This window comes from Salmo salar, chromosome ssa01, assembly GCF_905237065.1.
Source record: "Salmo salar chromosome ssa01, Ssal_v3.1, whole genome shotgun sequence".
NCBI classification, from domain to species: domain Eukaryota; kingdom Metazoa; phylum Chordata; class Actinopteri; order Salmoniformes; family Salmonidae; genus Salmo; species Salmo salar.
In genome coordinates, this window is record NC_059442.1 from 71,001,655 (window position 1) to 71,027,473 (window position 25,819).

Consider the following 25,819-nt stretch of genomic DNA (forward strand, 5'->3'; position numbering starts at 1 on the left):
GTTTTCTTTAATGGAAGCTTCTCTAATGTCAAACATGTAAAGTGTGGTGTACCGCAGGGCAGCTCTCTAGGCCCTCTACTCTTTTCTATTTTTACCAATGACCTGCCACTGGCATTAAACAAAGCATGTGTGTCCATGTATGCTGATGATTCAACCATATACGCATCAGCAACCACAGTTAATGAAGTCACTGAAACCCTTAACAAAGAGTTGCAGTTTGTTTTGGAATGGGTGGCCAATAATAAACTGGTCCTGAACATCTCTAAAACTATGAGCATTGTATTTGGTACAAATAATTCCTTAAGTGCTAGACCTCAGATGAATCTGGTAATGAATGGTGTGGCTGTTGAACAAGTTGAGGAGAATAAATTACTTGGCGTAACCTTAGATTGTAAACTGTCATGGTCAAAACATATAGATTCAATGGCTGTAAAGATGGGGAGAGGTCTAGCCGAAATAAAGAGATAATCAGCTTTTTTGACGTCACACTCCAAAAAGCAAGTTCTGCAGGCTTTAGTTTGGTCTAATCTTGATTACTGTCCGGTCGTGTGGTCCAGTGCTGCAAGGAAAGACCTAGTTAAGCTGCAGCTGGCCCAGAACAGAGCGGCACGTTTTGCTCTTCATTGTAATCAGAGGGCTGATATAAATATTATGCATGCCAGCCTCTTGGCTAAGAGTTGAGGAGAGACTGACTGCATAATTTATTCTTTTCATAAGAAACATTAATGTGTTGAAAATCCCAAATTGTTTGCATAGTCAACTTACACACACTTCTGACACACACACTTATCCCACCAGACATGCCACCAGGGGTCTTTTCACAGTCCCTAAATCTAGAACAAATTCAAGAAAGCGTACAGTATTATATAGAGCCCTTATTGCATGGAACTTCCTTCCATCTCATATTGCTCAAAAAAACAGCAAACCTGGTTTCAAAAAACAGATAAAGCAACACTTCGTGGCACAATTCCTCTCCCCTATTTGACTTAGATAGTTTGTGTGTATGCATTGATATGTAGGCTACGTGTGCCTTTTTAAAAATGTATGTAGTTCTGTCCTTGAGCTGTTCTTGTCTATTGATGGTCCGTATTATGTCATTCTGTATTATGTTTCATGTTTTGTGTTGACCCCAGAAAGAGTAGCTGCTGCTAATGGGGATCCTAATTAAATACCAAATACCCAAAATTGTCATGCTGTAACAGAAAAGGGCCTTCCCCAAACTTTTGCCACAAAATTGGAAGCACAGAATCATCTTGAATGTCATTGTATGCTGTAGCGTTAAGATTTCCCTTCACTGGAACTAAGGGACATAGCCTGAACCACGAAAAACAGCCCCAGACCATTATTCCTCCTCCTTACAGTTGGCACTATGCATTCGGGCAGGTATCGTTCTCCTGTCATCCCCCAAACTCAGATTCATCCATCAGACTGTCACATGGTGAAGCGTAATTCATCACTACAGAGAAAGACGCTTCAGCACTTCCATTCTGTGAGCTTGTGTGGCCTGCCACTTCGCAGGTGAGTCGTTGTTGCTCCTAGACGTTTCCACTTCACAATAACAGCCCTTACAGTTGACAGAGGAAGCTCTAGCAATGCAGAAATTTGACGAACTGACTTGTTGGAAAGGAAGCCTCCTATGACGGTGCCACATTGAAAGGTCATTCTAGGTCATTCTACTGCCAATGTTTGTCTATGGTGATTGCATGGCTGTGTGCTCAATTTTATACACCTGTCAGCAACGGATGTGGCTAAAATGGCCAAATGCACTCATTTAAAGGGGTTTCCAGTTACTTTTGTATATATAGTGTAGTTTGGGTACCATTTATTGAGTATTTAGCAGTCTGGCTATTTAGCAGGCTTATGACTTGGGGGTAGAAGCTGTCTCGGAGCCTGTTGGTCCAAGAGCCAGACAGTAGCAGAGTCTTTGGCAATCGGGCCTTCCTCTGACACCACCTGATATAGAGGTCCTGGATGGTAGGGAGCTCAGCCCCTGAGATGGACTGGGCTGTCCGCACCACCCTCTGTAGCCCTTTGCCATATCAAGCAGTGATATTTTTTATTTATTTAACCTTTATTTAATTAGGCAAGTCAGTTAAGAACAAATTCTTATTTACAATGACAGCCTAGGAACAATGGGTTAACTGCCTTGTTCAGGGGCAGAACAATAGATTTTTGCATTGTCAGCTCGGGGATTCAACCTAGCAACCTTTCGGTTACTGGCCCAACGCTCTAACCACTAGGCTACCTACCGCTCCCGGTGATGCAGCATAAAACTCCACAATGTGTAGTTTTATATTGTTTATCATTGGCCTGCTTAACCAAGTTTAACTGGACAAAGTGGAAGAAGTCCAGTACTCTACATACAATAGCAGTAAACACACAAATGAAACTACAAGGATAAGAATGTGTAACATACACCAATTCCCCTCTGCTCCCCCACCACACACGCAAACTAAGTTCTGCCTGTCACAAACTATCACATTTGTCCCAATGATCAACTCTGTTTTCCCCTCCTCCCCATGACTATACCTGTACAATGTTGGGCCACGCGGAGCCTGCTGTTAATCCAAAGCCACTGCCTTCAGCTACAAGTTGTCAAAAGGGCTTTTTCTACGCTGAAGTCATTCACAGAAATGTGATAAGTTTGCAGGCATAATTTATTTTACATATTTTTACTAAGCCAAGAGCAGAAGTCGACCTAACAGAAGAGCTACGAGTTTGGTTGTTTTTAATGTCCTCCTCACATTGAACAGAGAGAAATATGTGTTACGCCCTGACCATAGAGAGCCCTTGGTTCTCTATGGTATAGTAGGTCAGGGTGTGACTGGGGGTGTTCTATGTTGTTAATTTCTATGTTGGTGTGCTTGGTATGGTTCCCAATCAGAGGCAGCTGTTTAGCGTTTTCTCTGATTGGGGATCATATTTAGGCAGCCATTTCCCCACTGTTTTGTGGGATCTTGTTTTTGTGTAGGTGCCTGTTTGCATTTCACTGTCTGCACGTTTCGTTTGATCATTTATTGTTTTTGTATTTTGCTGAAGTTTCACGTTATTATAAAGATGTGGAACACTATTCACGCTGCGCCTTGGTCCAATCATTACGACGAACGTGACAAAAGATCCCACCACAACAGGACCAAGCAGCGTGCCCAGGAGGAGAGTGTATCCTGGACTTGGGAGGAGATCCTGGATGGGAAGGGGTCCTGGACTTGGGAGGAAATCTTGGCAGGAAAGGATCGCCTTCCTTGGCAGCAGCGGCAGACGGAAGGTTATGATGGAGGACAGCGACGACACCGGGGTTCGCGGCCACATAGAAAGCCCAAAATTGGTGGAGGATGCACGACATTTGCCCTAAGGAGCGTGTTATCGGTTTAATGCCACCTGAGTCAGCTCTCCGGACTCGTCCTGAGGAGCGTGCTATCAGTCTGGTGAAAGTTGTGCCGGCTCCACGCACCAGGTCTCCAGTACGCCTTCCCAGCCCTGTATGTCCTGTGCTAGCTCTCCACACTCGCCTTGAGGAGCGTGTCATTTGTCCGGTGCCATGTGTGCCGATTCTACACACCAGGTCTCCAGCGCGCCTCCACAGCCCAGTACGTCCTGTGCTAGCTCTCCACACTCGCCTTGAGGAGCGTGTCATTTGTCCGGGTGCCATGTGTGCCGGTTCTACACACCAGGTCTCCAGTGCGCCTCCACAGCCCAGTACATCCTGTGCCAGCTCCTCGGACTTGCCGTGCGAGGTATGTCATCGAACCGGTACCATTGATGCCGGTTCTACGCACCAGGTCTCCAGTGCGCCTGCACAGCCCAGTACGTCCTGTGCCAGCTCCCCGCACTTGCCGTGCGAGGTGTGTCATCGAACTGGTACCATTGATGCTGGTTCTACGCACCAGGTCTCCAGTACATCTCCACAGTCCATTACGTCCTGTGCCAGCTCCACGCACCAGGCCTCCAGTGCGCCTCCCCAGTCCGGTACGTCCTGTGCCGGCCCCATGCATCAGGCCTCCAGTGCGCCTTCACAGTCCAGAGCTTCCGGCGAATGGTTACCAGTCCAGAACTTCCGGCGACAGTTCCCAGTCCAGAGCTTCCGGCGACAGTTCCCAGTCCAGAGCTTCCGGCGACAGTTCCCAGTCCAGAGCTTCCGGCGACAGTTCCCAGTCCAGAGCTTCCGGCGACGTTTCACAGTCCGAAACCTCCAACGACGGTCCACAGTCCGGAACCTCCAACGACGGTCCACAGTCCGGAACCTCCAACGACGGTCCACAGTCCGGAACCTCCAACGACGGTCCACAGTCCGGAACCTCCAACGACGGTCCACAGTCCGGAACCTCCAACGACGGTCCACAGTCCGGAACCTCCAACGACGGTCCACAGTCCGGAACCTCCATCGACAGTCCACAGTCCGGAATCTCCTGAGATGGTCCACAGTCCGGAACCTCCTGAGACAGTCCACAGCCTGAGACAGTCCACAGTCCGGAACCTCCTGAAACGGTCCACAGCCTGAGACGGTCCACAGTCCGGAACCTCCTGAGACGGTCCACAGCCTGAGACGGTCCACAGTCCGGAACCTCCTGAGACGGTCCACAGTCCGGAACCTCCTGAGATGGTCCACAGCCCGGAACCTCCTGAGACGGTCCACAGCCTGAGACGGTCCACCGCCCGGAACCTCCTGAGACGGTCAACGGTCCAGAACCTCCAGCGACGGTTAACAGTCCGGAACTTTCAGCGAGGGTCAACAGGTCCGGAGCTTCCATACACGGCGTCCAGTCCAGCTCCATGGCAGGATCCCTCCTCTGCGCCGATACCCAGTCCAGACACGGCGTCCAGTCCAGCTCCATGGCAGGAGCCCTCCTCGGCGCCGATGCCCAGTCCAGACAGGGTGTCCAGTCCCGCTCCATGGCAGGAGTCTTCCTCTGCACCGATGTCCAGGCCAGGGCCGGTGTCCAGTCCCGCTCCATGGCAGGAGCCTTCCTCGGCATCGAGATCCAGTCCAGGCACAGTGTTCAGCCTGGGTCCATGGCTGGATCCGCGGGATGAGCGGTTTCTTCGTTCCGCACCAGAGCCGCCCCCGATGTTGGCGGATCCGCGGGATGAGCGGGTACTTCGTCTCACACCAAAGCCGCCACCGACACTAATCACCCCCCACCCTCCCTATTTGGTGTCAGGTTTTGCTGCCGGAGTCCACACCTTTGGGGGGTACTGTCATGCCCTGACCATAGAGAGCCCTTGGTTCTCTATGGTATAGTAGGTCAGGGCATGACTGGGGGTGTTCTATGTTGTTTATTTCTATGTTCGTGTGCTTGGTAGCTGTTTAGCATTGTCTCTGATTGTAAGATCATATTTAGGCAACCATTTCCCCACTGTTTTGTGGGATCTTGTTTTTGTGTAGGTGCCTGTTTGCATTTCACTGTCTTCACGTTTCGTTTGATCATTTATTGTTTTTGTATTTTGCTGAAGTTTCACGTTATAATAAAGATGTGGAACGCTACTCACGCTGTGCCTTGGTCCAATCATTACGACGAACATGACAATATGTGCTGTTCCATATGTTTCTGGTAGATCATTCTAATTCTTATGCATAAAAGGTGAGTCAAGACATAAACACATGGCTTTTTGGGAATAATAACCTGTCAAAAACCTGGCCATGTTCGAAGAATACCTCAGAGGGTAGTTGGTGAGGGAGGAAGGGTTTAAGTGATTTACTGGCATGTACGTTTCTAGTGAAATTGCCTTCCAATGAAAAACATTGAGAAAGGCTGATTTTCGTCCAGAGGGACACGCCATTAAGGGTGATATCAGATGGAAGCCTTGGTCTACAGTCAATGCACTCAAGTATACCAACCCCCCCCCACACACACACATATTACGGCTGATGCACGCCGGTGAGGACGGCCCTTCAATTTACGACAGCCGCAGTTGGGAAAGCTACAACAATCGATAAGCAGTACGGGGCTGGCCCTCTTCTGCAGGAGACGTACGGCGGTAGCGTCGTCGCCAGGTCTGGTTGGCACTGGGAGTCGAGGAAATCGGCCACATCACTCCTCCTGACAACAACTGCTTGCATGGACAAAATCCCTCCATCATAAAAGAGAATCCTTTTCTGTTGTTTTTTAAAATCTGAGCACTCACCCGCCTTTTGCTCTGTTCCATTAAAAAGCTCTTTGAGGAAATTGGAGCACTGTGAGTTTGCTAGAGTCGGATCCCTTTCGGCAGGCCTGCAGTTTTTTTTGGAGAAGGCCCAGTTGATGGTGTGTGTTCTGTGATGGATCACTAGGAGCAGTGTTTGTGGTTTAAAGCAAGGCAGGAAGGGGGGGAAAATGGCCATAAAACCAGCCACATCTCTGTTGGCTCTGGATCTCTGAGGGCTGGGATTAAAGCCAGGGCTGTGGGGTTAAAAGGGCTTGCAGTTGAATGCCTCACTACAAACAGGTTGAGTGGGGAGTGCAGAACTGAACATGATCATATAGGAGAGTGCTCAATGATTTACGTAACTTTGCGTTAGTGAATAGAAATGTTTAATTAGATCTGTTTAAATATGTCAATGTGAAAATATGTAAATTAAGTGGAAAGAGTTCCGCTTATAGGGGGATTCTACTACCTTGCCATAACTGAATAGGAACATGTCTATTATAAATAGCCAGAGGTGGGAGCAAGTCACTATTATTTGAGTCACAAGCATGTCTTAAGTCACAAGGTCCGAGTCTCAAGTCGAGACCCAACTAGTAGAACGGGTCGAGTCTCGAGTCAATTCCAAGTCGTGCATTTAAAGACCAAGACAAGACTCAAGTCTAGTAAAAGAAAATGTAAACAAACAGGCTTTACTTGATCAACTACAAATCTTTGTCTATTTATTGAGGCAGCCAGACAACCCTTTTAACAATTTTGTCCACAACATATTTTGATTATCGAATAATACATTTTAACAACAAATTCCAAATGCAAGGTTCATAAGTAAATGATCAATTTCAAGCAATTGCATACCAAAATACCAGTAGGCCTACGCTAGTGCTTGTTGCTTAACGCTCCATTGCTGGTGAGCTTGCAAAGTAAACAGTTAATATTCCTTGGACCTGCATATTAACTTACGGCAATACTCTCTCCCTACAATTTGACGTTTGCACAATACCCGATCCTATAGCTGTACAGCAAATCTGCAATCTGTTCACTAGCTCACCCGACCTGTGTTGATTGACAGTTATGCTGGTCCAATCAGAGGGCCGAGTGTGCGTTTCACTAGCCAATATGTTGCACATTTTTTGCAAGTGTGACGCTGCGGCTACCGTCTCTGTCTGCGTGGAGAGTAATCCACAGAGACAATGTGCCACAAAATGAGTGACAGAACGTTACAAAACCTGGCCAGATAATTTCAAGTCATTAGACTGAAGTCAAAGTCGAGTCCTGAGTCTTGAGGCTCCAAGTCCAAGTCAAGTCTCAAGTTATTTTATTTTCTATCAAGTCGAGCCTCAAGTCATCAAACTTGTGACTCGAGTCAGACTCGAGTCCACACCTCTGTAAATAGCAGGCCAGCTGTATTAATAATGAATAGGGGACTGTCAAAAGATCACATAAGATGATAAATAAGATGATAATTCTCCCACACACACTCAGTCCCATACCATAGGCCTGTGTCCCTGCTCCAATCCCTCTCTACTAGAATCAAATTGTTTGGAGATCAGAGGCTAAGAATGTATTGAGTGACAGTGCCCTCTAAAGCTCAATAGTAACCTATATGAGTTGCAATTACTACGAGTGAGACCAAACCAAGAAAGAGAGGAGAGGGAAGAGATAGTTACAGGTCTCTGAAGTGAATGATATGACTCCAAGGCTCAGAGGCCCACATTAAGACAGAAGAGTCATTACGGCAGGCCTACGGTGGACCTCATGTGATGGTCAGAGGGGCAGTGAAGTAACTGAGCTGTTGTCAATTCCCAAAGCCTGGCGAATAACCGCTTGTTTAAAACTACAGTAAAAGAGAGATTTCAACTTATCAATAAGAGATGGGAGAGATAGGGAAAGGGGTTCAGTGGATCACAGAGGGGAGGGGATAGGAGAGTAACTGTGTGAATGTGAGTCTGTGAAATTAAGAGTGTGTGTCCAAGAAAGGAAAATCAAAAGAGAGAGAGAAAGGTTGAAAGAGCGAGAGTGAGAGAATGAGAGAAAGTGCTTCTCCACAGGAAAACTGGACATGCGGTACCATTAGCATATTCATGAGGAGACCTACTGACACAGCAAGGCATTAGCTGAGTATGACATCCACCTACACAGTATGCTAATCAGTGATCCTCAGCGATACGTGTGAAACACGTTACCGTTTTCAAGAGTAAACACAAGTACACTCCTTTTAAACCGATAGGTGCTCCACTCACTCATTCCTCTCAGGGTTTATATCCTGTATGTATATGAATTCAGTGGTAAGTGTCATGTTTGCCCCAACTACAATATGTTCTTTACATTAACATTTTAGTCATTTAGCAGACACTCTTATCCAGAGTGACTTACAGTAGTGAATGCATACATTTCATACATTTATTATTATTATTATATTTTTTTTTCGTACTTTTTTCGTCTTTGGTATATAAAGATTGAATGAAGTCATGAAGTCGTATAGCGAGCCATCATATTTGACCAGTTGTGTTTTGCGTTTTTCTATCTGCCATACATTGATCAAATCAAATTTTATTGGTCACGTACACGTGTTTAGTAATATCAAACAATTCCACAACAATACACGCAACAAACAAATCTAAAGTAAAGGAATGTAATTAAGATCATATAAATATTTGGAAAAGCAATGTCGGCGCAAAATATAATAAAATACAGTAGAATACAATACAATACAATAAATACATACGAGATGAGTAATGCAAAATATGTAAACATTACTAAAGTGAATAGTGTTCCATTATTAAAGTGGCCAGTGATTTCAAGTCTATGTATACAGGGCAGCAGCCTCTAAGGTGCTAGTGATGGCTGTTTAACAGTCTGATGGCTTTGAGATAGAAGCTGTTTTCAATCTCTCTGTCCCAGCTTTGATGCACCTGTACTGACCTCGCCTTCTGGATGATAGCGGGGTGAACAGGCAGTGGCTCGGGTGGTTGTTGTCCTTGATGATCTTTTTAGCCTTCCTGTGACATCGGGTGCTGTAGGTGTCCTGTAGGGCAGGTAGTTTGCCCCCGGTGATGCATTGGGCAGACCGCACTACCCTCTGGAGAGCCCTGCGGTTGCGGGCGGTGCAGTTGCCGTATGAGGCAGTGATACAGCCCGATAGGATGCTCTCAATTGTGCATCTGTAAAGGTTTGTGAGGGTTTTAGGTGCCAAGACGAATTTCTTCAGCCTCCTGAGGTTGTTGCGCCTTCTTCACCACGCTGTCTGTGTCGGTGGACCATTTCAGTTTGTCAGTGATGTGTACGCAGAGGAACCTGAAGCTTTCCACCTTCTCCACTGCGGTCCCGTCGAGTTGCTTAGGGGGCTGCTCCCTCTGCTAGTCCACAATCAGCTCCTTTGTTTCATTGACGTTGAGGGAGAGGTTATTTTCCTGGCACCACACCCCCAGGGCCCTCACCTCCTCCCTGTAAGCTGTCTCGTCATTGTTGGTAATCAGGCCTACTACTGTTGTGTCGTCTGCAAACTTGATGATTGAGTTGGAGGCGTGCGTGGCCACGCAGTCATGATGGAACAGGGAGTACAGGAGAGGGATGAGCACGCACCCTTGTTGGGCACCTGTGTTGAGGATCAGTGAAGTAGAGGTGTTGTTTCCTACCTTCACCACCTGGGGGCAGCACGTCAGGAAGTCCAGGACCCAGTTGCACAGGGCAGAGTTCAGACCCAGGGCCCCAAACTTAATGATGAGCTTGTAGGGTACTATGGTGTAGAATGCTGAGCTATAGTCAATGAACAGCATTCTTACATAGGTATTTCTCTTGTCCAGATGGGATAAGGAAGTGTGCAGTGCGATGGCGATTGCATTGTCTGTGGATCTATTGGGGCGGTAAGCAAATTGAAGTGGGTCTAGGGTGGCAGGTAAGGTAGAGGTGATATGATCCTTGACTAGTCTCTCAAAGCACTTCATGATGACAGAAGTGAGTGCTTTCTTGGGTACAGGAACAATGGTGGACATCTTGAAGCATGTGGGGACAGCAGACTGGGATAGGGAGAGACTGAATATGTCCGTAAACACTCCAGCTAGCTGGTCTGCGCATACTCTGGGGACGCGGCTAGGGATGCCGTCTGGGCCGGCAGCCTTGCAAGGGTTAACTCGCTTAAATGTCTTACTCACATCGGCCACGGAGAACAAGAGCACACAGTCCTTGGTAGTGGGCCACGTCGGTGGCACTGTATTATCCTCAAAGCAGGCAAATAAGGTGTTTAGCTGTCGGTGTTCGCGACGTGGCTGGTTTTCCCTTTGTAGTCCGTGATTGTCTGTAGATCCTGCCACATACGTCTCGTGTCTGAGCCGTTGAATTGCGACTCCACTTTGTCTCTATACTGACGTTTTACCTGTTTGATTGCTTTACTGAGGCAATATCTACACTGTTTATATTCAGCCATATTCTCAGTCACCTTGCCATGTTTAAATGCGGTGGTTTGCGCTTTCAGTTTTGTGCGAATTCCGCCATCTATCCATGGTTTATGGTTAGGGTAGGTTTTAATAGTCACAGTGGGTACAACATCTCCTATACACTTCCTGATAAACTCAGTCACCATATCAGTATATTTGTCAATGTTATTCTCAGAGGCTACCCGGAACATATCCCAGTCCGCGTGATCAAAACAATCTTGAAGCATGGATTCAGATTGGTCAGACCAGCGTTGAATAGTCCTTAGCATGGGTACTTCCTGTTGGAGTTTCTTCCTTTAGGAAGGGAGGAGCAAAATGGAGTCGTGATCAGATTTGCCCAAAGGGAGGGCCTTGTAGGTGTCCCAGAAGTTGGAGTAGCAGTGGTCGAGTGATTTAGCAGCACAAGTACTACAGTCAATGTGTTGATAGAACTTCGGTAGAGTTTTCATCAAATTCGCTTTGTTAAAATCCCCAGCTACAATAAATGCGGCCTCAGGATATAGACCAGGGCTGTTCAAGTCCGGTCCAGGAGGGCGGAAACACTTCTGTTTTTTATTTCTACCTGGTAGTTAATTGCACTCACCTGGTATACCAAGTCTAAAGTCCTTATTAGAAGAAGATGATGAAAAACAGAAGTGTTTCAGCCCTCCAACTTTAAAAAGCCCTGATCTAAACTCACTGCTTCTCCCTCTTCTCCCAATGTGATGGCAGCATCATTGATATCAAATAGAGCCTGTTGCGTGCTAACAGCCATCACCAGAGGCTTGTGCATGTTCCTGTCCCTGGGAACTGACATGACTGCAAGGGGGAGGGTCGAAAACAGACCCAAATGGGTCCAGAGTACCAGGGAGAGAGCTACCCAGCAGCTAGCAACAGCTACAGGGTTCCCCAAAAACACTCACCAAGGACAAAACAGTCAGTAGCAGCTTTAGTGACCACTGTGACTTGTACAAGCTCCAAACCAATGTAGGGATTATATTGTTTATATTGAGTGTGGTGAAGAGAAATACAGTGGAGTCATTGAGTGGAATAAAAACCTGTTTTGGCCTATGACTGACTGTGTCCTTTATAATTCATTTGTTTGTCTGTCTGTTAATTTTACAGTTAGACATTTATTTTGGTAAAGTGAACAGTGTTTGAACGTAAACAGTTTCCCTGTGAACTAATCAATTTCACAAATCTTACATGCCAGCCTCAAGGTTGGTTCTACATTTTAGAAAAAAGTGAAAAGAAACAGTCCTATTGTTCAGATTTGAGTTCCTGTTGCAAGATCATCATTAAAATTCCTTACAAAATAATTCCTCTACATTCCGGTTGATATGTTAATGACTGTGAGTCACGTATACCCCCAATCAACATCCATGAACTAATAGCCCATGTGACATCTCTCTATTTCCCATATTTTTAAACAGGCAGCACTTAACCTGGCCTCTCCTCTTACATCCATAGGAAAGAGGATCTCCTCCTGATAAGACCATCATCAGATAGAGATGCTGCTATGTTTTATGTGCCGTTTCAATTTCCCTTTTATCCAATAAAGGACACTTTGTCACTCCCATCGTCGGGAGGCGAGCAGCTGTTGAGGTACACCGCACAGTGCCTGTCAGCAATTACATTATAAAAGGCATTCTATTTAATGATGTCCTCTGAGAGGCTAAATAAGTGACTCTGTGTTGGGAGAAAATCTAATCACGGACCAATAGTGTGCCCAGAGCCGGGGAAACAACATGGCCGCCTCACTGAAACCCATTTAATCAGCTGAATTAGGCCTGGCCATGCAGGAGTCAGTGGAAAGACGAGAATCGATGAGAGGGTAGGATTCATACAGCCTTTATTTCTGTGGGGTGGCCAGGTAGGCGATTGATAGGGCCAGGACTTCACACACACAGCCTTCATTAAACAGACACTGGAGACACTCTGGAGGTGCAGGGGGGAGATCGAGGAAATGTGCTATACATGAGCAGGTATCATTTTACAGCCCGGGGCATTAGTTCACTGAGTAGAGTATACAGAGTTCATCTTGATGGGTTCTAACTTCTAAACTTGAAATATGAAATATCCCTATTCATGTCAATGAATGAAAGAAGGGAACGCAGAACGTTTACATTCTGTCAGAATATGTTTTTGTTAGACATCAGGTATCCTATGGAAAGGAGAAGGGCCACAGTCTGGTTACAATTGTTGGGTTGTAATTTGAAATACTTGCTACACCAGAAGTTAAAGGTTATATGTAGGAGGAATGTTTATGGTGGGGTCAATGGATTTTGGATATGAGCCAGGGGCATGGAATGTTACTAAGTAAGGGAAACGGCAATCACATGGTTGTGGTCACTGATAAGGGTGGATAGCTGTGGATTAATGAGGAATGGGGGACGAGGTCAGGTCAGGTCACATGAAGGGAGAAGGAACAGTTTATTACCCACATCACTTAACTTCCTACCTAGCAACAAATATGTATTGTTTAGAGGAAAGGAGGAGACTCCACCTAAAGTGGGGTATATATACACTTGTGCTGGTGCGATCATGTCTTTGTCTGTTCAGCTGTCTGACCCATTGAGTGAATAAACTTGGTTTGAGCTTTTCCTAGTTGTCCGGTTCAAAATAAACAGAGTAAAAACTAACAACCCTGACAGGTTTATCTTCACTCACACCAAACTAACCATATAGAAGATTAGAGTAGTTCTGCTGAGAAATAATAATTGGTAATAGGGAACTCATCTTCTGTCAAAAAGGTTAAAACGGAAAATACACAGCAGTAAATGCTGGAAGGTAGCAAGTACAGTACACCGTTCAAATGAATAGCTGTGGATTAGGACAAGATGGCGCCGATAGAGATGGATTCCACGCTTCAAGAATGTTTTGATCATGCGGACTGGGATATGTCTTGGGTAGCCTCAGACAATAACATTGACATATACGCTGACTCGGTGAGCGAGTTTATAAGGAAGTGTATAGGAGATGTTGTACCCACTGTTACTATTAAAATCTTCCTTAACCATAAACCTTGGATTGATGGCAGCATTCACGCAAAACTGAAAGCACGTACCACCGCATTTAATCATGGCAAGGTGACTAGAATCATGCCCGCAATCAAACAACCAAAGTGTCAGTATAGAGACAAAGTGGAGTCACAATTCAACGACTCAAACACGAGACGTATGTGGCAGGGTCCACAGACAATCACGGACTACAAAAAGAAAACCAGCCCCGTCGCGGACATCGACGTCTTTCTCCCAGACAAATTAAACAACTTCTTTGCGCGCTTTGAGGACAATACAGTGCCACCGACACAGCCCGCTACCAAAGACTGTGGGCTCACCTTCTCCGTGGCCGACATGAGTAAAACATTTAAACGTGTTAACCCTCTCAAGGCTGCCGGCTCAGACGGCATCCCTAGCCGCGTCCCCAGAGCATGCGCACACCAGCTGGCTGGAGTGTTTACGGACATATTCAATCAATCCCTATCCCAGTCTGCTGTCCTCACATGCTTCAAGATGTCCACCATTGTTCCTGTTCCCAAGAAAGCTAAGGTAACTGAACTAATGACTATCCCCCTGTAACACTCACTTCTGTCATCATGAAGTGCTTTGAGAGACTAGTCAAGGATCATATCACCTCCACCCTACTGTTACCCTAGACGCACTCCAATTTGCTTACCACACCAATAGGTCCACAGACGATGCAAATCGCCATAACACACTGCCCTATCCCATCTGGACAAGAGGAATACCAATGTAAGAATGCTGTTCATTGACTATAGCTCAGCATTCAACACCATAGTCCCCTCCAAACTCATCAATAAGATTGAGACCCTGGGTCTCGACCCAGCCCTGTGCAACTGGGTCCTGGACTTCCTGACGGGCTGCCCCAGGTGGTGAAGGTAGGAAACAACATCTCCACTCCGCTGATCCTCAACACTAGGGCCCCACAAGGGTGCATTCTAGGCCCTCTCCTGTACTCCCTGTTCACCCATGCACACCTCCAACTCAATCATCAAGTTTGCAGACGACACTACAGTGGTAGGCTTGATTACCAACAACGACAAGACTGCCTACAGGGAGGAGGTGAGGGCCCTCGGTGTGTGGTGTCAGGAAAATAATTTCTCACTCAATGTAAGAAAAACAACAGAGATGATCATGGACTTCAGGAAACAGCAAAGGGAGCAGCCCCCTATCCACATCGACGGGACAGCAGTGGAGAAGGTGGAAAGTTTTAAGTTCCTCGGTGTACATATCAACGACAAACTGAAATGGTCCACGAACACAGACAGTGTTGTGAAGAAGGCACAACAGTGTCTCTTCAACCTCAGGAGGGACGAAAAACTTTTACAGGTGCACAATTGAGAGCTTCCTGTCGGGCTGTATCACCGCCTGGTATGGAAACTGCACCGCCCACAACCGCAGGGCTCTCCAGAGGGTGGTGCGGTCTGCCCAACGCATCACCGGGGGCAAACTACCTGCCCTACAGGACACCTACAGCACCCGATGTCACAGGAAGGCCAAAAAGATCATCAAGGACAACAACCACCCGAGCCACTGCCTGCTCACCCCGCTACCATCCAAAAGGCGAGGTCAGTACAGGGGCATCAAAGCTGGGACAGAGAGATTGAAAAACAGCTTCTATCTCAAGGCCATCAGATTGTTAAAAAGCCACCACTACAACTGAGAGGTTGCTGCCTAACTACAGACTTGATATCATTGGCCACTTTAATAAATGGAACACTAGTCACTTTAATAATGCCACTTTAAGAATGTTTACACATCACGCATTACTCACCTCATATGTATATACTGTATCTTTCACTATCTATTCTTTACTATCTATTGCATCTTAGCCGCTCTGTCACTGCTCATCCATATATTTTATACTTATATATTGTCATCCCATTCCTTTACTAGATTGTGTGTATTAGGTTTTGTTGTGGAATTGTTAGATGCTGCTGCACTGTCGGATCTAGAAGCATAAGCACTTCGCTACACTCACAATAACATTTGCTAACCATGTGTGTGTGACCAATACAATTTGATTTGACTTGATGATGTAAGATGACTTGAGTAGTCTGTAGGTCAGGCAATCAGAGAGAGAAAGGGAGAAACAGAAAAATAGAGAGATAGAGGGTGGTACGTCTATGTCCCAATAAAATTTGCAACAAAGAATCTCAGACTGCCTTGAACAGTTGAGTTACCATCGCCTGGCTCTACAAATCAGAGATAAAAAACAGAAAATACATTTCTGTAAAGTGTGATGTCATGGTAGAAGGTGCAAGGTCAGCTTGACAGATTCAATCTAAATCTGTTCCACAAGGACATACGATCAGCAGCTCACTCTACCCTCCAACCAGCCCTGAGAGCAGGGGTGAAGTCATATGGCTACAGGGGCCACACTCATACTAACAGGGGGGGGGGCAGTTGAGGGGGGAAGAGGGGGGAGAGGGGACTGGGCGCGTCCGTCATCCGGTGTAGTCTTTCCCGCCTAAGAGAATTGGGCCAGAAATACTTCCCGCTACAGCTCAGCGATACATCACAGAAATAGTGTTCTAATATATCCAGTCGTCACCCCTGTAATTTGTCCTCGTGACTAATTGGAATATGAATAATAAAATGCATCATGTGAGAGAAGGTGGAGGAGGACTAGAGCACAGCATGCAAACAGGATTTTTTTGAAAAACAAATATGTAGTGAAAAACATATAAACATGTCAATATACAGTACATAGTATAAAGACAATAACAAGTATAGTATACACCCACATATATTCTACCTATCACATCTTCCTCCAGATGTTAGTGAAGAGAAAGTGACATTGCTACACAGACATCTGTCACACTAAGCGACTTCATATTCCCTGTGTTCAGGAGTGTTTAATTAGGAGGTTGTTTCCTTTCAGATCTGATTACGCTCTGTGAAGTGGATGTGAAAGGTATGTATTACTCTGTCTGTAAGTATGTGCGTGTGTGAGAGAGGGAGGGAGAGCGATCGCTTAGTTGGGGAGTGGGTAACAAGCCTTCGGTCATTGTAACTACTGAGACTACTGAGTCAGACAGAGTGTGAGTGACAGCTCTTAGTCAGTCAGGCAGTGTGATGTACAGCACACAGGCAGTCAGGCAGTGTGTTGTACAGCGCTCAGTCAGTCAGGCAGTGTGTTGTACATCGCACCGTCAGTCAGGCAGTGTGTTGTACAGCGCACCGTCAGTCAGGCAGTGTGTTGTCCAATGCTCAGGTAATCAGGCAGTGTGTTGTACATCGCACCGTCAGTCGGGCAGTGTGTTGTACATCGCACCGTCAGTCAGGCAGTGTGTTGTCCAGTGCTCAGTCAGTCGGACAGTGTGTTGTACATCGCACCGTCAGTCAGGCAGTGTGTTGTCCAGTGCTCAGTCAGTCGGGCAGTGTGTTGTACATCGCACCGTCAGTCAGGCAGTGTGTTGTCCAGTGCTCAGGTAATCAGGCAGTGTGTTGTACATCGCACCGTCAGTCAGGCAGTGTGTTGTCCAGTGCTCAGGTAATCAGGCAGTGTGTTGTACATCGCACCGTCAGTCAGGCAGTGTGTTGTCCAGTGCTCAGTCAGTCGGACAGTGTGTTGTACATCGCACCGTCAGTCAGGCAGTGTGTTGTCCAGTGCTCAGGTCAGTCGGACAGTGTGTTGTACATCGCACCGTCAGTCAGGCAGTGTGTTGTACAGCACTCAGGCAGTCAGGCAGTGTGTTGGCCAGCGCTCAGGTAATCAGGCAGTGTGTTGTACATCGCACCGTCAGTCAGGCAGTGTGTTGGACAGTGCTCAGTCAGGCAGTGTGTTGGATAGCTCAGGGGGTCCTCTGGGATGGTGATGGCCCAAAAAGCAGACAATGACCGGAGAGTGGAGGAGGACCCATCTTTACACCCAGTCTCACTGCCACAGTGAATAACATCACGTCAGAGACCAGAGCACACGGCTACACTCGCAATGTTAATGAGGACTGAAATGGTCACGGTCAACCTAGTTCCTCCAATAAGAGGAGGAGTCCAGTGGGCGTGTTTACATGCAGACTAGCAATAACAATACATGTAGAAATCTTTGGAGAATAGATAAGCGAACACATGTCTAATGTATTTTAGAGACATATGCATGTCTAAGACACACTATATCTGGGGGAAGGTTTAGAATTGTTCATATAAAACACTGTTAGAAAACTTTGATCTAAGTTCTTAGATAGAGCGCCTCACAGAGCAGAAATTGAGCCACCCCTTCAATCAACTGATGTACCCCCATATCCGCAGGAAACAAAGAGAGTCTCAGTTCAATTCAGAGTGTGTATTATTCTGTATGTATCCGTGGAGGAGAGAGTCCAAGAAAGAAAAAAAGATAGAGAGAGCAAGTAAAATCCTTCCACAGTGGATGTGAAAGAGAAATAGAGAAAGAGGAGGAGAGGACAGGGATCATAGCCCTGGTGGCGAAAGTAATCTCTCTCTTGTCATTAGATCAGTCCAGCAGGAGAAACCCGAGGTAACACATCTCACCAGCCTAACTCTGCTTCCATCTGACACACTTTGAAGCGGACACAGCTAGTCTGTCCTGGGCTACACATCCCAGAATGAAAATATATGACTGGTCTGGAAGTCTTTATATGATGATAGCTACAGAAAACTTGGCATTCTGTATCTCATTTTGGAATCAAAATCCAAAGAGTTTCTTCTCAAAGGATGAGTCACTCAGTCAGATAAAATGACAGATGTTGGTGGTGCCCTTCACTGAGGGTGAGACATCACTATATTTTATATAAATCATATTTGCATTACATACTAAACCAAACTTCAGAGCAAAACAATATATAATTAATAATTGAGACTGGCCATTAGAAATCCTCTGGACAATTCCTCATCATTACCGTGTCTGTGTCGGAAGCCACCAAGGTCAAGAGAGCAGCGGGGCCTGGTCTCGTGTTACTGACGAAAATGCGTCCGACTGAGATGGCTCTATATACGGCTGTGGGATAGTGCTCATTATGATAATTAACTTCTCACGTTACCATCTCATCTGTATAGAGCTCTGATAAAACAGCATTTATGGGAAATACTTATGAGCCCCGATCAATGGACGGATTACTTTAACACATGCTGCAGGACAGTCTGCAATCAACTGCTACATTCATATCGGAATACTACCAGAGCACCTTCAACATTCTGTATTTGATATTCCCCTCTAAGAATGTTTATCTGTTTGATTGTCTGTTTGGTTGCTGCATCGAAAACCAGCTGGTGCTGCTCTGTTGTTCTCTCCCCGAAAGATAAGACATTAAAATAAGAAAACATTTAATTACCCAGAAAAGCGGTGGGAACCGGGAGAGAAATCCCAAATATGAGCTACAGAGTGTGTGACAGTCCCAGAAGATGTGCAGCTCCTCTTTCAGATATTGCATTGCAACATATGTCTAGCACAGGCCTGGGCAAAGGCCAGCTCGCCTGATTCAATACAGCCCGCAGAATCATGCTCATGCTCAAAGTTTTGAAAAACGTATTTGTTATTCAAATTAAAAGCCCAATGAATACTCGCCTTTGTGTAATGATTTAACTTCCACCGCTTGTGGGACATTTATTTTGAAGGCACGTATAAATAAGAACTGCACGAGGACAAACAGTGACTGACAGGCTGACACACACGTCACAGTTACAAATAGTAGCTAGCTAGAAATTGCGCAAAAATGTGTTTTTCCAAAGAGTTCAAAGAAAAGGAAAGTAGACAATGAATGTAGGGTGTTCCAGCAAGAGTGGACATTGAAATATTTATTTATTGAGGTATCAGGGAAAGTTGTGTGCTTAGTGTGCAAAGAGAGCACTTGTCCCGACACTTCCAGATGAAGCATGCAGAGAAATATAGGAATATGTCTTCTGAGCAGAGGGCAAGTGCACCGAAAGAGTTTCTTTCTCAGTTGCAAAAGCAGCAAGAACTTTTCACAAAACTGCATTCAGCAAACGACGGAATTGAGAGAGCTAGCTATGTATCGTCCCACAAAATTGCTAAACATAGCAAGAAATTCGCTGAGGGCGAATTCATTAAAGAATGTTTAATTGACTCTGCAGCAGTACTTTGCCCCGACAAGAAAGAGCTGTTTGAAAATGTTTCCCTGTCAAGACGAACAGTGACACGGCATGTTGAGGACATCTCAGAGAATATGGAACAACAGTTGAAAGACAACGTAAAGGATTGCACCTATTTCTCCTTGGCTCTGGATGAGAGCAGTGATGCACGTGACACGGCGTAGTTGTTGATATTCTTACGAGTTATAACCCCAGACTTTGAAATTACAGAGGAGCTTCAGTGCAGTCAATGAAGAGCACAACCACAGGGAAAGATTTATTGGAGGAGGTTAATAAGTGTGTGGAAAAGCTGGGACTGAGTTTTGAAAAGTTATCCAGTGTGACCACTGATGGGTGCCCAAACTTGAGAAAAGGCCAAAACATTGGCCTTTTGAAAAGGATACAAGATCAAGTAGCTGAGCTGAACCCAGATAAGAAAATGATTTTCCTGCATTGCATTATTCATCAGGAGGTGCTCTGGAAATGTGTTCTGGAAATGAGCCATGTTGTGGATACAGTCACTAAAGTGGTAAACTTCATAAGAGCAAAATCTTTAAACCACAGGCAGATTGTCTCACTGTTGGAAGAGACAGTCGGGGCATGCAGATCTTCCCTACCACACAAACGTGAGATGGCTGAGTTTGGGGAAGGTGCTTAAAAGGGTGTGGGACCTGAAGTCGGAGATTGCAAATGAAAGGAAAATATGTGGATTTCCCTCAACTGCAAGATAAAGAATGGTTGGCTGATTTTGCTTTCACCGTGAACACCTGAATTCCAAACAAGGGAAGGGCCTTTTTGCACTTCAGATGTACAGCCTAGTCAAAGCCTTCAAGGGAAATTTACTCAACCTGACCCGCCAAGTAGAAGCCAACAATCTCACCCACCTTCCGACACTACTAGTCTGTTCCCCATCAGATGACCAGCGGGAGAAGTATACATCGCTGCTGCGTACTTTGAACGGTGAGTTTTCTTGTCGTTTTGAGGATTTCAAAGTGTTGGAAAATGACATGCTGTTGGTTTCCTCTCCTTTCACCTTCAATGTGAATAATGTGCCCAAAGAACTGCAACCTGAGCTTATCGATCTTCAATCTGATGCAGTGATTGGAGAACTATTCAAAACAATGTCACTGTTGAGGTTCTATGCATCTCTCGATGCACAAAACTTTCCAAAGATCAGGAGTCATGCTCAGAATATGTTTGTACTGTTTGGGTATGTATGTGAACAGACATTTTCAGTAATGAAATATAACAAGTCATGGCATAGATCATCTCTTACTGACTCTCACCTCTCAGCAATCCTGCGCATAGCAACGTCAGAACCTATACCTTCATTGCATGTTTAATAATGAAAATGCCTACCAAAAGGAGAACATGGATGTGGTTTATTTCTGTGCATGTTAAAAAAGTAAAATAAGTCGCATATCGGATGTGATTTTACAGTAGATTCAGCTGTCAACACAGTCATACACATGATGTATAATTCTGTAATATGATTCTGGCCCGCGATGGCAAAAATGTATTCTAATGTGGCCCTCCATGGAAAATAATCGCCCAGGCCTGGTCTAGCATATCCAATACCTCCATTTTCTTTCTTTTTTTAGCTCAGGACTATTTGAGTGTCTCAGTGTTGATTAACTAAGCATGCTACTTGCAGTCAGTCCATTCAATCAGATTTCAGCTCGTTTTATCACAACATTGGGTGTGACATATCTTAAAATATCACCGCCAAAGTCTACTTCAATTTTATGCATCATAAGATTAAACCATGAATATTTTGTATGGCTGTCTCAGTATTAAGGCAATCCTAAATAATTGATGGCGACACTACAAAACTCATGGATCATTAAATATTATATTTTTGCCAAACACGTTTTATTATAGTTTATGCTCAAGGTCCTATCATGGCTTTATGCCTTAAAGAGACAGACCAAGAGTTCTAGAGCCATTTCACATATTTATATGTTCTGTAGAGACAGATATTGTTTAAATCAGATATTGTTTTCCAACAGTCCTCTCAAATGATCAAATCGGGGGCAATTGTTCTCTGAGATTGTACAGTTATGACTATAACTACTGTTCCCTGAAGGAGGAAAATGAGGTACAGCACAGCTATGGTGATTTTGAGCGCTACTTTACTGAAGAACATTAGAATCACGCCTGTCAAGGCCAATGAACACCATGCCTCACCAGAAGCCCTGCTTTCCACAGGTGATATACCAGAGGCACGGATTAATGCCATACATTTTCACCCCTCTTCACCGAGCCCAGAACGGGGAGGCGCGGGGCCGAACAGGTGTTGTATCTCCTTTCCCAAAATCTCCACGTAATTGATATGTGGCATGCTCTGCGACATAGTCCACAACCCCCGAATTGAGCTGCTCATGCACAGTGCACCCCACCCTCAGGGGGATAGGTCTGTCATGATCACCTTGCGGGAAATAGGTCGACCCATGGGGGTCCCCAGAGACAACAGCCGTGGGTCCCTCTATCAAGCCAGAGACCATAGGTATGACGAGACACCCACAGTGACTAGGGGTTTAGGTGGTGCGATGATGCGTCCAAGCGAGTGTCTACCACCCGCCGCTGGAAAGTTCGCAACAGCCCGAGGGGAACCACAGCGATCATAGAAACCATCATCCCAAATAGGCAAAAATTGGGCGAAGCAAAGCCGGAAACCGGCCACCCTCTGCAGGGACAAGAACGCACAATTCTACACTCTTGAGTCTAACTCAAGATCCAGAAACAGAATGCGTTGAGATGTAGTCAAACAGCTCTTCTCTTGATTCACTATGAAACCCAGAGACTGAACATGGGAAACCAGCATGAATGTGTGAAACACCACCTACACCCTCAACTCCGCTACCACCAGTCATTCGTCCAGGTAGTTCAATATCCTGAGCCCCAATATCTTGAGCTGTCAACAGTGAAGAGGCGACTCCAGGATGCTGGCCTTCTAGGCAGAGTTGCAAAGAAAAAGCCATATCTCAGACTGGCCAATAAAATGAAAAGAGTAAGATGGGCAAAATAACACTGGACAGAGGAACTCTACCTAGAAGGCCAGCATCCCGGAGTAGCCTCTTCACTGTTGACGTTGAGACTGGTGTTTTGTGGGTACTATTTAATGAAGCTGCAGTTGAGGACTTGTGAGGCGTCTGTTTCTCAAACTAGAGACTCTAATGTACTTGTCCTCTTGCTCAGTTGTACCCCGGGGCCTCCCACTCCTCTTTCTATTCTGGTTATAGCCAGTTTGCGCTGTTCTGTGAAGGGAGTAGTACACAGCGTTGTACCAGATCTTCAGTTTCTTGGCAATTTCTAGCATGGAATAGCCTTCATTTCAGAACAAGAATAGACTGACGAGTTTCAGAAGAAAGTACTTTGTTTCTGGCTATTTTGAGCATGTAATCAAACCCACAAATGCTGATGCTCCAGATACTCAACTAGTCTAAAGAAGGCCAGTTTTATTGCTTCTTTAATCAGAACAACAGTTTTCAGCTGTGCTAACATAATTGCAAAAGGGTTTTCTAATGATCAATTAGCGTTTTAAATAGATAAACTTGGATTAGCTAACACAACGTGCCATTGGAACACAGGAGTGATGGTTGCTGATAATGGGCCTCTGTACGCCAATGTAGGTATTCCATAAAACAATCTGCCGTTTCCAGCTACAATAGTCATTTACAACATCTCTAAGTGACCCCAAACTTTTGAACGTTAGTGTATATATTTTTAAATCTCCCTTGGTGGGGATGTAACGCAGTTGTGGATTGTGAGATCACTACTGACAGAACCTCACCTGGATCTTGATTGGCCAGGAGAAGTTGCTGACGTAGACATAGAAGGTGATGTTGGAGTTGACCCGGAAGTTGAACTTCTCACAGGAGAAGCTGTCTCTGTGTTCCTGGATATTGGTCTTGGACACAATGGGCACCTCTTCGCCAGAGATGGTGCCAGCTAGGGGGGAGAAGCGGGTCATATTGTGAGTCGTCATGGGAAGGACACTGAGAGGATAATACAGTTGGTCATATAAGTTAAATAATCTGTCTGTAAACAATTGTTGGAAAAATTACTTGTGTCATGCACAAAGTAGATGTCCTAACCGACTTGCCAAAACTATAGTTTACATTTTAGTCATTTAGCAGACGCTCTTATCCAGAGCGACTTACAGTAGTGAATGCATACATTTTTCTTCTCCGTACTGGTCCCCCGTGGGAATCGAACCCACAACCCTGGCATTGCAAACACCATGCTCTACCAACTGAGCCACGCGAGACAATTATGTTTGTTAACAAGACATTTGTGGAGTGGTTGAAAAACAAGTTTTAATGACTCCAACCTAAGTGTAAACTTCCGACTTCAACTGTATAGGTACAGAGGGCATAGGTACTGCTGTGACAGTTCCACCAGTCAAACAAACCACGTTTAGTGATGACAGTCGAGAGAGTACACAGAAATAGGTAGCCAGGCTATTGACAGTGATGTTTTAGAAGACAGATGCACAGATTCTAGCAGTGATAGTGGGTGTAACCTGTCAACACACATGTAACTCACAGCCAGAGACTTGATCTGTTCAAATAAAGCTTAAAAAATGTAAGGAGAGTGTAATTCTACTTCCTTTACAAAAAAGAGAGATGCATGTATATTTTAAGTAGTCATAATTGAAGACGTTATCAAGAATACTGCATTAATAGGGCAGACTTTAGGACAGCTTTAATAAAAGATTACCCCAACTACTTTATCAGTGCCATAACACAGACTCACTGTAATTGTTCAGCACATATATTCTGAAGCCCTGAAGTTTCCTCTCAAATTAAGTAAAAAAAAAAAAATCTGGGCCCTTAACATGGGAACAGTCTGGGCAAGGTTTTATCTTAATTGAAATCACACAAAAACACTTCAACAATGCCCCAATGCCATAATTAAAAATATCTCCACTGCATTTTTCAAGAGGGGCATTCCTCTACAGACATTCTTGTCTAATGAGAGACACTGAGCAGAACAACAAAGGCACCATTCCCTCTGGGTAAGTTGACAAATTGAGTGAGATTCTGTACATCAGAGTTTGTACGTTTTATTTTTACCATCCCAGGTGACTGGTACAGTATTAAAATGTCCTACAATGGATTCTGTAGTGCACAGGGTGTACACTGTATGATGCTGAATGGGTTATATCCACCGTAGTGACTATAGCTAGGTGGTCAGTCAGAATCAATGTTGTCAAACAGTCAAATAAACATTGACATTGACATTTACTACAGCATATACCGATCCAAACTATGGCAAAATGATCAGCTAAGACAAGTTACCCGTTGATCCAATAGACCAGGTGATGTTGAGGTTGAAGTTGTTGGATGCATTGATCGACATGTCCAAGTTCTTGTTGCTCTGTAAAATATGACCACAAAACGAGGTCGAACACATGTATTCCAAACCAACATTATGATGACTTGGAATAATACTTATGTGGGTTTTCTCTTCTTTACATAATTGATGCATGATATACATAACAGAAAGGCTACATGAGACCGTCCCTCAGGATGACTGAGGGAAGCCTCTGTGTGGTTACTGACCTGTTCAGGGGTGGCCATGAAGTTGATGGCGGTGTAGTGGTGGTCATCCTCCTGGAGAAGGCTGAAGGTGAACTGATAGTCAATCAGCAGGTTGTCTGCAGGGACAGAGAGACAAACAGAAGATTAGGGATGTATTCTTAAAGTGCAGGGACACAGTCAGAACAACTCTCGTCGGAAGAGTTGCCCAGGAATCAGACCACAACAAGTGCAAGTGATTGCCTTCCTTTTCATATCAATAATGCAGTATTTCAATCAGCACAAGCTGTACTAGGAAACAAGAGTAGAGGAAGATCAATATGACATGGGTGTACGGCTAATAGAAAGTATTCACTGGGATTCAATGCCCGTTCTATTTTTATAAACGTTTGTCCTATTCAATGACAGGGCCTCATTGTCTGAGCCACAATGGGCTGTAATGCTGGGATTTGGAACATTTACCATCTGGACCACAGCAGGACTCTAGGAAGGTCACCTTGTCTGATTCCATTCAGAAGACAGCCCTTGATTCAAAGGGTACTGTCTAGGAGGAGCCATGTGGGAGACGGTCTCTATTGGATTGTCAATATGCTCAGCAGGATGGTTCACTAACCCCTTCAGATCACTGTTATTAACTATTCAGAGGAGTTCAGGTTCCACCAGGGGTGCACAA

The 25,819-nt window shown here is 45.2% G+C and overlaps 1 protein-coding gene across 1 annotated transcript in view; it reads right to left on the minus strand.

The window, feature by feature from the left end:
- The window catches only part of LOC106607945 (attractin-like protein 1), a 356,731-nt gene that overhangs the window by 160,602 nt on the left and 170,310 nt on the right, over nucleotides 1-25,819 (minus strand). Inside the window, exons 23-25 of the mRNA XM_014205458.2 lie at nucleotides 25,171-25,265; nucleotides 24,907-24,985; nucleotides 23,397-23,554 (exon numbers count right to left, since the gene is read on the minus strand). Coding sequence (XP_014060933.1) covers nucleotides 23,397-23,554; nucleotides 24,907-24,985; nucleotides 25,171-25,265 — 332 coding nt within the window. The remainder of the gene's footprint in view (nucleotides 1-23,396; nucleotides 23,555-24,906; nucleotides 24,986-25,170; nucleotides 25,266-25,819) is intronic.